We start from the raw sequence: 11863 nt of genomic DNA, 5'->3' as shown, positions 1-11863 counted from the left end.
CATCCCTTTCCTGCTCTCTGCTCATGGTTTTTTTGGGGGGCTGTTAGGGTTTTTTTTATTTTTTAAAGAAAAAATTCTAACAATAAACCAGAAACTTTCCCTCCTCTGCCCTCATGGCTGCAGTTGCCAATTGCCTGGGTAATCTCATTCCAATGAGTTTATGGATATAAAAGACTGTGTTGCCACAATAGTGCACGCCCAGTGTACGTGTGTTGTGTGTGGTTCAAACATGCTGGTTTTTCTAAGCAGTTACAGCTCTGTTGGAAAGACTCATAGAGCATCTGTAATGAAATCAGGAGTCTATTTTTTTGGTGCAAGAGCCACAGTAGTGTACATAGACAAGATGCTGCTTCTTAATAGCTCTCCTTGCATGGGAGCTTCAATAGCTTTCCTAGCCCCCAGAGCAGGCTGCAGTGTTAGCTCTGAGATGTGAACCCAGAGGCTTTCCATGCTGCACGGGAGTGCAGGAGACAAGTTGTTGATAAAAGCTGCCTGTGGCGAGTTCTTCCACACATGCAAACAGAGAAGAGCAAAATGGTGAAGCCAGTTAAGCTGGTGTTGGCAGGAGCACTGTGCAGATTATCTGCAGTTCTGTGGGTGCTGTTCCTACCCTGCAGCCACAGCTCTGGAAAACAGTTTTTTTCAACAGTTTGCTTTTGGTTTCACATACAGAGGAGTGTGGGATCGGCTGACTCCGTGTTCCTTGTGATCTAGACAGTTCCTGTTCCAGTTCTTGGGCATTGGTTTCATCATTAAACCAGCAGAGCTGCAGTTAGCACTTACAGCAGAGAGCACTATAAATTATTTATCAGTTGCCAAGAGACAGGAACCAGGAGAATGGAGGGTTGGAAGGAAGGGATTATATATCATTATTTGCAAGCATCAGTAAACAAGAATTTCATTGCATTCAGTCATGGCTGCAGCAGAATCACTGGAAATGTGGGTTTGGCAAAACGTGGAGCCATTTACCTGAGCACCACATCTGGGGCTGCTCTGTGGCTTCTGAGCAAAGAGTCAGGTGAGGTGCTCAGTCAGGCAACAGAGCTTGGCTGCCTGTTCCTCTTTGTCTCATCAGTAGACCAGCAAAATCAAGAGTCTGCCAGGCTCCACTCTTACATTCCCTTGAACCCACAGTTTGTTGTACCTCTGGGATATGAGGATGGATGAGGAGTTTATCAGGGTCTGTCTGTCTTTGGCAGCTTCACTGAATTGCTGTTGTGTGTTCTGCACCATGCAGTGTGGATCCTGACCTTCCCCAAATGAAGCTCAGTGGCTTGTCTGCTTTGCTGGTAGTGTAAAGTGTTGCCTGGTTGTCCCTCTTGCAGTTCATCTCTGCAAAGTGTTTCTGCCCAAGGCATGTGATTTTCAAAAGGTGGTTGTTATGGGGCATGGGGTGGTAGGTGTGTGAACTGGACTTGGCAAGGAAGAAATGAATGAACAACCCGTTAACTGCTGGGCAGTTGAGTAAGAGCAAGACAGCCAGTCATGTTCCAGCTACCAAGCCACAAAATGCAGGTATTGGTGAAACCTGAAATGAATGGAAACTATGAAAATTACCCAAACATCAGTGAGGATTATTTATAAACTGAAGGCTTCCCCCCAGCCCCAGGCACCCAAATGCAGCTGTAAATATTGCCTGGGCTATGAGGAACAGAAAGAGAAACCAGGAGCCTCTCTCCTTCCTCCTGCTGCCTGGGCAGGGGAGGCACTCACAGCAGACAGCACGGAGTCGGTAGTAAATCCTGTTTCGAAAAGTACTTTCTAGTTGTTGAAACCAGAGATCTTAACAGTAATGCAGGGCAAAGGATGTGTCTGTGTCAGGATGACTTGGAAATCTGAATTTAGGGAAGCAGCATTAGGCCTGAGGGCTCAGCCTGGAGCTTACAGACTTGTGCTTTGCTTGGAGGCACCTGGCAGTGCCTCCTGGTTTTGGTTTTGGTGCAGCTACTAGACTTAACGTGATCAGGTGATGTGGCAGAGCTACTTGGTGCCCGACTTTTGGTCGTCTCTGCGACTCTGGTGCTGCAGACAGGTTTGAGGCTGTGCAGGGAAGGGGATTCCCTGGTTCTCCTCATTTCAGCTGTGCTTGCTGCTCTGGACATGGGCAGCACATGGCAGATGCATTCCTGTGGCTGTGCCTCAGCGAAGGAGCTGTCTGTGTGGGAGATCTACCAGTGGCTGAGTAAGTGACTGGGCTCTTGGAAACATAAAGCTGTCTCTTAGAGCAGGATCCAGCTCTTTCCATATCTGCACATTGGATGTCACTTCTCCAGAGACCCCATCCTTGTGTGGTTGGTTCTTTTGGTGACTCCTTAACTCTGGCCCACGTTTGGTCTCGGGCAGCATCAGGAGTTAAATCTCTTTGAGTTTAAAATTTCATGCATTGATGCTGCTGCAGTTAGGAAGGGAAGAAAGTCCTCCTTTGTGTCAGCCCACCCTCCCTCACAGCTGTTTATCCTTAAAGTTTCTCTGTTGGGTTAAAAAATGAAAGGAAACAAACTTTCATCTTTTCTGTGGTTGTGCTTATAAAAGGGCACACGCTGGCTGTGTCAGCTGGCATCCCCCTGCTCCAGCTCCCCACTCTGCCTGGCTGCAGGACCCCAGACTGCTCTGCTGCTCACAGGGAATGGGGCACCCAGCACCTGGTGTTATCCTGTGCCAACAACATGAAAGCTTTGTGGGAGGATTTCCTAAGAAATGTTCGAATCCATTTTCCAAATGACTTCAGCTGCTACTTCTGGGGCATGGTGACTGCTGTTCAGATCAAGGGCTTGCCAGGTGGAAAGAGAACCTTGTTTTTTTAATTTGATTTTGTGTTTTGTAAGCATAGATGTGTGTTTACAAGCAGATCAGATGGCTTTGTCAATTTTCTTGAACATCTACTACAAGGTGGCAAATGCTGGTGTCAGACCCAAGGGCTCGGTGTACTTATATCATTTTGGTTTTGGGCACAGTTTGCTCATAGAACAAAGCAAAAGGAAAGCGTGGTCTGATACACGGACTTTACACCTGGTTATGTAAATGGTGTGTGAAGCTCAAGGCAGTAGTAGACCTGTTGCAGAGGACAAGCTCTGGGTGAAGGTGCCGTGGGCCATTCCTGTGCAGTCAGGGCACAGGTTGGTGTGTGCTGGAGAGTCAGGCTGAGCTGGCTGCAGCTTTGTCTTTACAGCACATGGCTCAAGTTGTGCCATCTTCTCTGCATGATTCTGTCACCTTTGGTGGATTTGCTCTTCATCCTTCCCCCATGCAAGAACAGCCTCCTTAGCAGCAGAGACACAAGTCCTTTCCCCCTGGTGCAGGAGCTGGGGAGTGGCATATCCAAAATTCTCTTAGAGTCAGGCTGAGCTGGCTGCAGCTTTGTCTTTACAGCACATGGCTCAAGTTGTGCCATCTTCTCTGCATGATTCTGTCACCTTTGGTGGATTTGCTCTTCATCCTTCCCCCATGCAAGAACAGCCTCCTTAGCAGCAGAGACACAAGTCCTTTCCCCCTGGTGCAGGAGCTGGGGAGTGGCATATCCAAAATTCTCTTACTCTGGCAGGAGCTGGGGAGTGGCATATCCAAAATCCTCCTGTGCTGCTCTGGCTGGTGCCACATAGTCCCAATGTGGCAGATTGATGTACACGTCTGAATTTTCGGAGCAGTCCAGCTTGTACTTATCTCGTCTTTCCTTGGCGCAGCTGTTGGCATACTGGTCCCCAACTTGTAGTATTAAGCACATGCCCAGTAATTTGAATGATGAATACAGTCCTGGGCATCCTGCCTCTGAGCTGAGGGCACCAGCGAGGGAACCAGACAGTTGTTGTGCTGATAATTTGGTAGCAAGGACACCAGGTCACTTCTAAATATGACTTATATGAAGAACTTGTTCCCCACAGATGGGAGCAAGCTACATACCAGGGCTAAATATACTCTATGATCACAAAAGATGAAAAGTCTTGGATCTCAGAGTTAAAACTGAGTCTCCTGTTTCTGAGCCTCCAAGTGCTGTAAACAGGATCCTGCTGTCGCCTGCAGTTTCCCTTGCTTTGAGCGTTTGGGCTCTCCTGTGTCAGAGCTGAGCTGCTGCTGCTTCCAGGCTCACACATCCCCCAGGTTTCCAGCTTGTGGGAAGGTATGGAAGGAGGTGTCTTAAGCCTTCTGGTACAATAAAGGCACAACTGGCAGCAGAGATCACAAACTCTTAAAATGGAATTCTTTCTTGGCTGAGAAATGACTTAATTACTTGTTTTATCAGTGTAGGCCTTCTTTTATCAGAAAATAGATATTTCATTGCTGCTTCCACAGCTGAAGCATTTGACTTCAAAATACTTCATCTCTTCAAGAAAGGGTTTTTTGATAAATCAAATGTGTGGATGGTTTTAATTAAAGGTCAGTGCAAGAGTTCATGTGTAAAGAAAGAAAGTCTGTTAAAAATGGAACCAGTTGAAAGTAGTCACTGTAGTGTATATTATGCCAAAACTTGTCAGGTACTTGAGAAGGCTTTAGAGATGTTTCTGCAGCCTTTGGTTTTCTGCAAATTGCAGAAGAAAATTGGAGGTGAAGGCAGAACTCCTAGGTTAATCTGTAGGAGGCTCTGGTGTTCCTCCTGTGTGGACAGGATGGATCTAGCATCCTCCTGGGTTCCTCACACTGGTGCTGAAGGACTTGAGCTCCTGTTGTGCACTGGTGTGAAGCATTCTCTGTTTCTTCTGTCAGTTAATTTCTGGTTTGGCTGTGCTGATAACTTGAAAGGGGAGGAGTTTTTCCTTCTCTGGATAACTGACTAGTTGCGGATAAACTTCCATGTGGCTTTTTCCTTGGTGCCAGATGGCTCTTGTTTCAGGCAGATGTTATCTCCTGCTACCTGAGTGTTTTTCAGCCTGCTTCTCCAAAACTATTTTTGGTCTGACCCAGCATGCCTTTGTTTGGGATTCTGGGTTTGTTTTTTTTTTTTTTTTTTACTTTTTCCTTTGGGTGTGGGGAAGCAAGATGCAGAGGATAAAGCTGAAAATTACTGAGCCTGGCTAACCTGTGATGGAGCTCAGTATGTTGATCTCAGACTCTTGGTTGAGCTGGGAGAAAGGATTAGATTTGTGTGAGATATACTCCCATCTTTGGTCTGCAGCCTCTTTTTTGTTTCTTTTGGGTTTTTTTTCCCCACTGACTGCAGTCTGGGACAGTTTGTTGTAAGAGGTGATTGCCACTGGTGTGGTGGTGTCTGGTCCCAACAGGGAAGCAGGAAACCCAGTCCTGGACCTGTTTGCACACAAAGCTTCTCAGAGGGCCAGAGGAGGACGAGCAGAAGACAGGCAAATTAGTTACAAGATGAGCAGAAATTGTGTTGGTTGGTTTGCTACTCTGTGTTTGTGCCAGATTGCAGCAGGTGAGAATAAATATTGTCCCGTGGAGCTGCAGACTTTATCCTTTTCTGACTGAGCTGCCCAGGATAGCTGGCTGATGAGGCAGAAGTTGTTGACATTCAATGCATGTTTAAATCAGCTTTAGTAGGGACATTTCAGCATTTGGAGGTTTGTCATGTCAGTAGTTGAAGCCCAGCCTGAGTCAGGGATGGTGGAGTGGTTGGGGCGCAACGAATGTCCTGAACTGCACCAAAGTTTGGTGGATAAACTCTGTGATCTCCTGGAGCAAGAGTCCTTGTGGGCAGACAGGGTCTCCCTGACCATGCTCCAGCCTGCAGCTCCTCCTCATTATGCCTGGATTGAGAACAGGACCTGAATTTCTCACATTTCTACAGCCTGTCATCGTGGCTGGGGCCCATATGATCCCTATTGCCAAGCCTGCCTCGGCTCCACGCAGGTTTGCTCAGAGTGGCTCCTCGAGGTGAGTGCTTGCTGGCTTGGGAGTGTCCTTCAGGAACGATTTCCTGGGGTGTGAGTTCCATCAGGATGTGTGCCTGCATCACCTGCTCCGAGGTGCTAATGCAAGTGTGGGGTGTGCTTCCAGGAGCAGCTTTGAAACTCATGAACCCACTTCAAAATACATCTCTGGATCTGTACCCCAGGCTGTGGTTGGAGGTGTAACATCACCAGAGGTAGTTTTCACGTTGCTGTTGGGGACAGCTGTGGCTGTACTCAGCTGGGTCTGCTGTGCCATGTACCCCCAAAGTCCAGCACTGCCTGTCATCACGTGGGTGTCCCTGTAGCAGCTAATGGGTCAACTCTAGTGGACATGGAGGCCAAATTCCTGGGGTCAAATGCCAGAATTTGTGCCTTTACTGGCAGACACAAAGGGCTCTGTTTCTTTTATTCTTCAAGGCGGTGGCATTTGTGTGCTGATCTCTGTAAGGCTGCCAAGAGCCCTGTGCCCCTCCTTGTTCCCCAAGTGTTTGTGTGATGCCATGTCCCTCCTGACACAGGGATGCAGCCGTCTCCCACCTCTCCAGAGGCAGCAAAACTATCTCCCAGCATGGCTGACAGAGATCAAGGGGGTCAGGAACTCCTGCTTGCTGCTCTCCTTGACTTATGCAGCTTGCAGGAGCTGCTCATGGCTCATACCTATGAAGTCTTGCAGGATGAGAGAGAGCTGAGCATGTGCAGCTAAAGCACATTTTAAGTGTAAATGTGATAAAATAGTCAAATATATGAAGTGCCTCCAAGTTGAGCTCTGCCAGCGAGAGCTGCTGCTGAGGGCTCATTCCTCTTCCTCGCTGTGTGGGACACGTGGTCATCAGACTTGTCCCTTCTTCCTGGCTGCCCACCAGGTGCACTGGAGAGAACTGGGCCATGGCAGGTTTTAAAAGGTTGACTCTTTCAGCAGGCAGCACCTCCCCAGAGCCAGGGGTGCTGGCACTGCAAGCCTTACCTGATGTGTTTGAACATCTCCACCCAGGACTGCGCCAAAACAGGCTCCTTTGTCCTGCCCTCCATATTTTGCACAGACTTGAGCCTGCATCCCCTCTGCCAACGGCTCTGTAACCATCTCTTTTGTTCTGTGTCTTTCAATTCTGCCTGCTGGGGCAGCGTGGCATGGTGCCATGTAGTTAGGAGCGTGGGCTAGTGAGGCAGTCGGGGCTGTCCTCCTGCTCCGAGTCCCTCCTGCAGCCACCGCTGCCTCTAGGCTTAGGTTTGACCATGCTCGTTGTGTTTGGTGGCCTTTGCCCATGATTAATTGTACTGCCATAAGCATCTCGTACGTTTGCTGTTCACGGGATGACTTTGATGTGTGGTGGCCATGGCTGATCACTTGGTTGATGTTTTATAATCACACCGTGTGTATTCTCGATGAAGTTCTCTTCTGGCTTGCAGGGCCCATCGTGGGGGGAAAACTGCAGGGAGAGAGGGAGGGAAAGGCATCTTAAAACACAGATGTGACTCATCCTGTAGAAATTCAGATTAGAGTTTGCTGATTTCTAGGAAGAGAGCTCCAAAACAGCTTTCTTTCCTTTTTTTTTTTTTTTCCCCCCTTAGAGATCATCTTCAGAAATAATGGAAGAGGGTGGTAATATTTTAAGAGTTTGGATGCTAAATGTAGCCAGCAGAGAACTTCATTGTACTGCACTGGTTTGTTTTGTTTGTAGCTGCAAGTCATCAAAGTGACCTTACTTTTGGTTGTGTGTTTTGTTTTGTTTTGTTTTGATCGATGAGTTGCTATCTGTCCACCTAATTCAGAAGTCCACACTGTATAATATCTGGATTGAAATTTCTAGCTGAATTATTAAAACCCCACAGACCAAATGAACCTTTCCTTTTACATTTACATTGCCTTTAGCAGCAGATTCTGGAGTTGCTGAGTGTGATTTTCTAGCGCAGTAAGCTATCGTGTGTGATGTGTGCTTGCGTATGCATTGGGCTTGGATGTATTTCTGGAAGCAGGGTACAGGAGTACTTACTGTCTTCCAAGCTAATGGTGCTTTTTATTCCAAGTAGCATTGAAGAGCTGGAATTTTGCATTGCTGAGTGGGGGAAAAAAAGTAGTGCAAAAGTTGTGGATTTGCTGTATCTGAGCCCACCGTGGAGCTGCGACGGAGGAGCTCCTTACGTGAAAGCAAAGTCAACGTGCAGAGCTTGTTGGGGACAAGCTGGGAACGTGCACTTGCCCTGACAGCACTGCACACAATTGAGTCACCCACGTGGGCAGTGCCAGCTCCAAAGAGCAGTTTGGTGGCAGCAAGAGATACTGAGGGGTCACCTGTGGAGCTGCTCAGACGGGATGATGCTCAGGCTGGATTGCTCAGAGGCTCTCAGACCATCCTGCTGGTCATTTGGCCCATACAGACTGAATGCCTGTGAGCAGGAAGTGTGGGTGGGTTTTAGTGGGTCCTGTGGGCTGTGCATTTGGGGTTTGTTGCATTTTTGGAGTGCTTTTAGCTTTATTGAGCCCTGAAGGACCAGGGAGCCTTGTAGTGGGGTGTGAAGTGTAGTGAGGAGCAAGAGGCAGCCAGAGGATCTGCCACCAATCTGGGATACAGGCTGTTGGCCAAGCTGCTGATTTACAGGGGGATAGAGCAAGAGGTGTGTGCAGGGTCTAGTGCCAGGGAGTGTCTCTGCAGAGCCTTTCCCCAGACCCTGGCAAGGCCAAGAGAGCAGCATTGCACCTCTGAGTTATTTAAAACAAAATGAAAAAGAATAACCCCCCAGTGATGAGGTGTGAGGAACCTCTGGGTTGGGACTAAGCCCTGCTCCTTGGAAGAGGTGGCTGCTGCTGTCTGCTGCAAGTGTGTGACATTAAGTGCCCTTGGGCTGAACTGGTGCATAAGCTCCAGCTCTGATTCAGCTGTGCTGGCCTCAGTTTAGATCAGAGCTAAACAAAAAGGGATTCAATGAATTTCTGCTGCATCATCTCATTCTCGTTAGCCACAGGGTGGTATTGGGTATGCTGTGTTTGTGGACTGAAGGGCTGTGAGGTCCCTCTCCTGCGGTGTGCCAGGGGTGGCTCTATCTTCAGGATCTTGCACTGAATCAGCCAAAGATTGAGGTGCTGCTTGTCATTGTCCATCCTCCCTGGTGCCCTTGTCATGTTGATTTTGGAGGTGGTGTTGCTGTGTGGGGAGAGGAGAGGAGAGCAGTCATCTTCCTGCCATGCAAATTGTCCCAAATAAAAACAAACTGCATATGGGAGTGGGAAAATGAGAGAAAACTCAGTTCAGTTGAGCACTTGTTTCTGAGAAGCCTTTTTACTGCCTGAAGAGCAGGTTAAACTGGCCAGTCCTTGTTGTAACTCTAATGGGAACAGCCTGTGACTGCTGGATAGGAGGGACCAGCCCCAGGTGGTCCCAGTGTGTTGTAGGTGGTGGCTGAGGCTTAGGATACTTGGGTAGAATGAGGGTGGCCACATTACAGCCCTGTGCCTTGTCAAGAGCCTGTGGGAGGCTTTTAAAAGTGGTTGTGTTTGAAAATGTGCTGTCACACATCCACACAAAAATCCCCAAAATATTTGAATCTGCATAAGTTCTCTGCAGACTTCTGCCTTGGGTTTTTTGGGTTTTTTTGTTTGCCAAAAGGAGTTAGGTTTGGGGGCAGGGTGGCACAAGCACTCCAAGGGATGACTTTTGGTTTGTGCTGTTGCCTTAGGTGGTTCAGTAAGCAACAGCCAAATGGACCTTCTCCACAGGGTGCCCTTTTTGGTGCATGTGGCTCTGATCTTCCAGTGGTCCTGTGCCATTTGCTGGTGACAGTCTGCACCCCCATTCCTTAACCAAGCTCTGCTGTGTGGGCTGCATGCACAGGGACCACTCACACTCTGCAGCACCTGTGCAATTCCCCATTTTTGTCTGGCCCAGGGCAGTTTCTCTGGCTGGACCTAAACCTTCAGGTTTGCACAGTTTTTGCTCTTGTTTGAAGCCTGACTTGATGTGGGTTCTTTGGAAAATACAGCCCTTTCATTTTGCTGCTGGGTTGTTTTTTTTTTTATTACTTTCCTCCTCATTAGCAGTTTCTAGCAAATTAGTGGGCACTCCTGCATTAATCATCTCCAGGATCTTTCTATCTACAGACTCTAATTGACTGTGGTGTTGTTAAGTTCCTCTCAGCAGCACTGCTGCCTTGGGGCAGGGGCAAACAGCTGGGAGAAGCCTTAGGACCTGCATGGAAAGTCATGGAGCTTGGATGTGACAGCTCATGGACACAGGAGTGTCACTGCTGGGCCAGGGGCTGCTGGCACAGATGCTACCAGGGAATGTTACTGAGGGGAAGAAAACCAGCGTTAATATCTCATGTTTTACAACAAACACCCTGTAGCATTACCCTAAACATCCAGTGTTATGGAAACACAGGTCTAAGTGTGTAGTGACTGGAGTGCCTGGGGACAGTGGTTGTCCCTGATGGGATGAGCAGAGGGGAGATGTAGTGTCCCTGGTGCTGGGAGGTGTCCCATAGGGGCTGTGGGTTCTCAGCACCTTCCACCCAGGTTTGGCTGGTGAGACCTGGAGGATATGGGAGGCAGAGAAACTGTGTGAAGACCGGAGAGATCCATTGAGCCTGTCAGACAGGGGCTGTCACAACCATCCAGGCAGGTTATTTTGGGGACCATCAGCCCAGATAGTGGGAGATACAAACCATGAGGACCAGGGTGTGTGTATTTGTTGCAGTCCATGCTTCACCTTGCACTACTACTTCCACCCTTGGGGTCTAGCAGTGTTTTGCTTTACATCGCAGCACCCTTCGCCCGAGGGCAGCACTGTTTCCGTGGCTGATACACCTGAATTTCTTTCTTGGGGAGGAACAGGGGACATGCAGGCTGGAAAGAGCCCAACCCCTCACTGACTCTCTCCCTTTTGCCTCCACAGACTCACGCCTCACTATGTTTACCCCCAAGCTATCATCCAGCCCAGCGTGGTGATCCCTACCCCTGTGCAGTCCATCACGTCTCCCTACATCGACTACACCGCCGCCAGCCAAGCCTATTCCCAGTACACCACAGCTGCCTACGACCAGTACCCCTACGCTGCCTCCCCTGCTGCTGGGTTTGTGGGCTATGGCTACACGGGCACAGTGCAGCCCCCCATCACCGCCAGCAACCCCGCGGCACCCGCCACCGCCTTTGTGCAGTACCAGCCCCAGCAGCTGCAGCCTGACCGCATGCAGTGAGGGCCTTCACCTCCTAGGACAATCTTTTACCATGGAAGGATACGACTAGGACAACAAAAGCAACAAAAAAAATTTAAAGAAAACAAGCAAACAACAAAAAAAAAAATCACCCCGTCCCTTTCTCCCCCTTACGTAGGTGCATATCGATACCTAAGCTATTTATAGTGTTGAGGGCGACCCCCAACCCTTGCAGTCTGACTGTGCTTATGAAAATGGACTTCTGTTAAGTTTTTTGGGGTTTTTTTTTTTTCCCTTCAATCTGGACAGATAATATCTTGAAGATGTTCTAAAAGTGACTGAAATGTTTCACAGGAAAAACTACAGATTCTTGCACACATCGCGGTCTGCTTCCATCACCCGTGGTCTTCTTTCCACCCCTTCCCCGTCAGCCCTTCCTTCCTCATCCAACCTGCAATCCTCTTTATTTTACTGGTGAGGTACTTGGAGAACATGGAAAAAAAAATAGCAATCTTATTTTTTGGTTGTACAAAAACTTTGTAATACTCAGAGATGCCTTACAGAAAAAAAAAAGCAAATGAAAAACTATTTTTTAATATTTATTGCGATTTTATTCGCATGAGCTGTGAATTGCAGACAGAAGAATAGTAGTAAGTATCTGCCTTGTTTAATTCTCATTTTACTAAATTATTGTATGTAGGTAAAAGTTCTTAAGTAATTGCTGAATCACTTCAACATGCAAAAGGGAATATTGGCTTGAAGGAGAGCAGAATATTCCTTTAGTCAACGCACTGTACTATTTTCTTATTGTAATTGTTACTCTGTTAAGATTATCTCAAATTTAGGTATATTTTTAAATGCAAAAAAACCAACCAAGA

General features: G+C 48.0%; 1 protein-coding gene across 1 annotated transcript in view; it reads left to right on the top strand.

Annotated features, from left to right (window-relative positions):
* The window catches only part of LOC103804963 (RNA-binding protein 38), a 12807-nt gene extending 1678 nt beyond the window's left edge, over positions 1-11129 (top strand). The window contains exon 3 of the mRNA XM_009077597.1: positions 10727-11129. Coding sequence (XP_009075845.1) covers positions 10727-11027 — 301 coding nt within the window. The 3' untranslated portion in view covers positions 11028-11129. The remainder of the gene's footprint in view (positions 1-10726) is intronic.
* The last annotated feature ends 734 nt before the right edge of the window (positions 11130-11863 follow it).

This window comes from Acanthisitta chloris, unplaced genomic scaffold, assembly GCF_000695815.1.
Source record: "Acanthisitta chloris isolate BGI_N310 unplaced genomic scaffold, ASM69581v1 scaffold21836, whole genome shotgun sequence".
Classification (NCBI taxonomy): Eukaryota; Metazoa; Chordata; class Aves; order Passeriformes; family Acanthisittidae; genus Acanthisitta; species Acanthisitta chloris.
The sequence above is the reverse complement of the archived record's forward strand: the minus strand, read 5'-3'. Positions and strand labels throughout refer to the sequence as shown.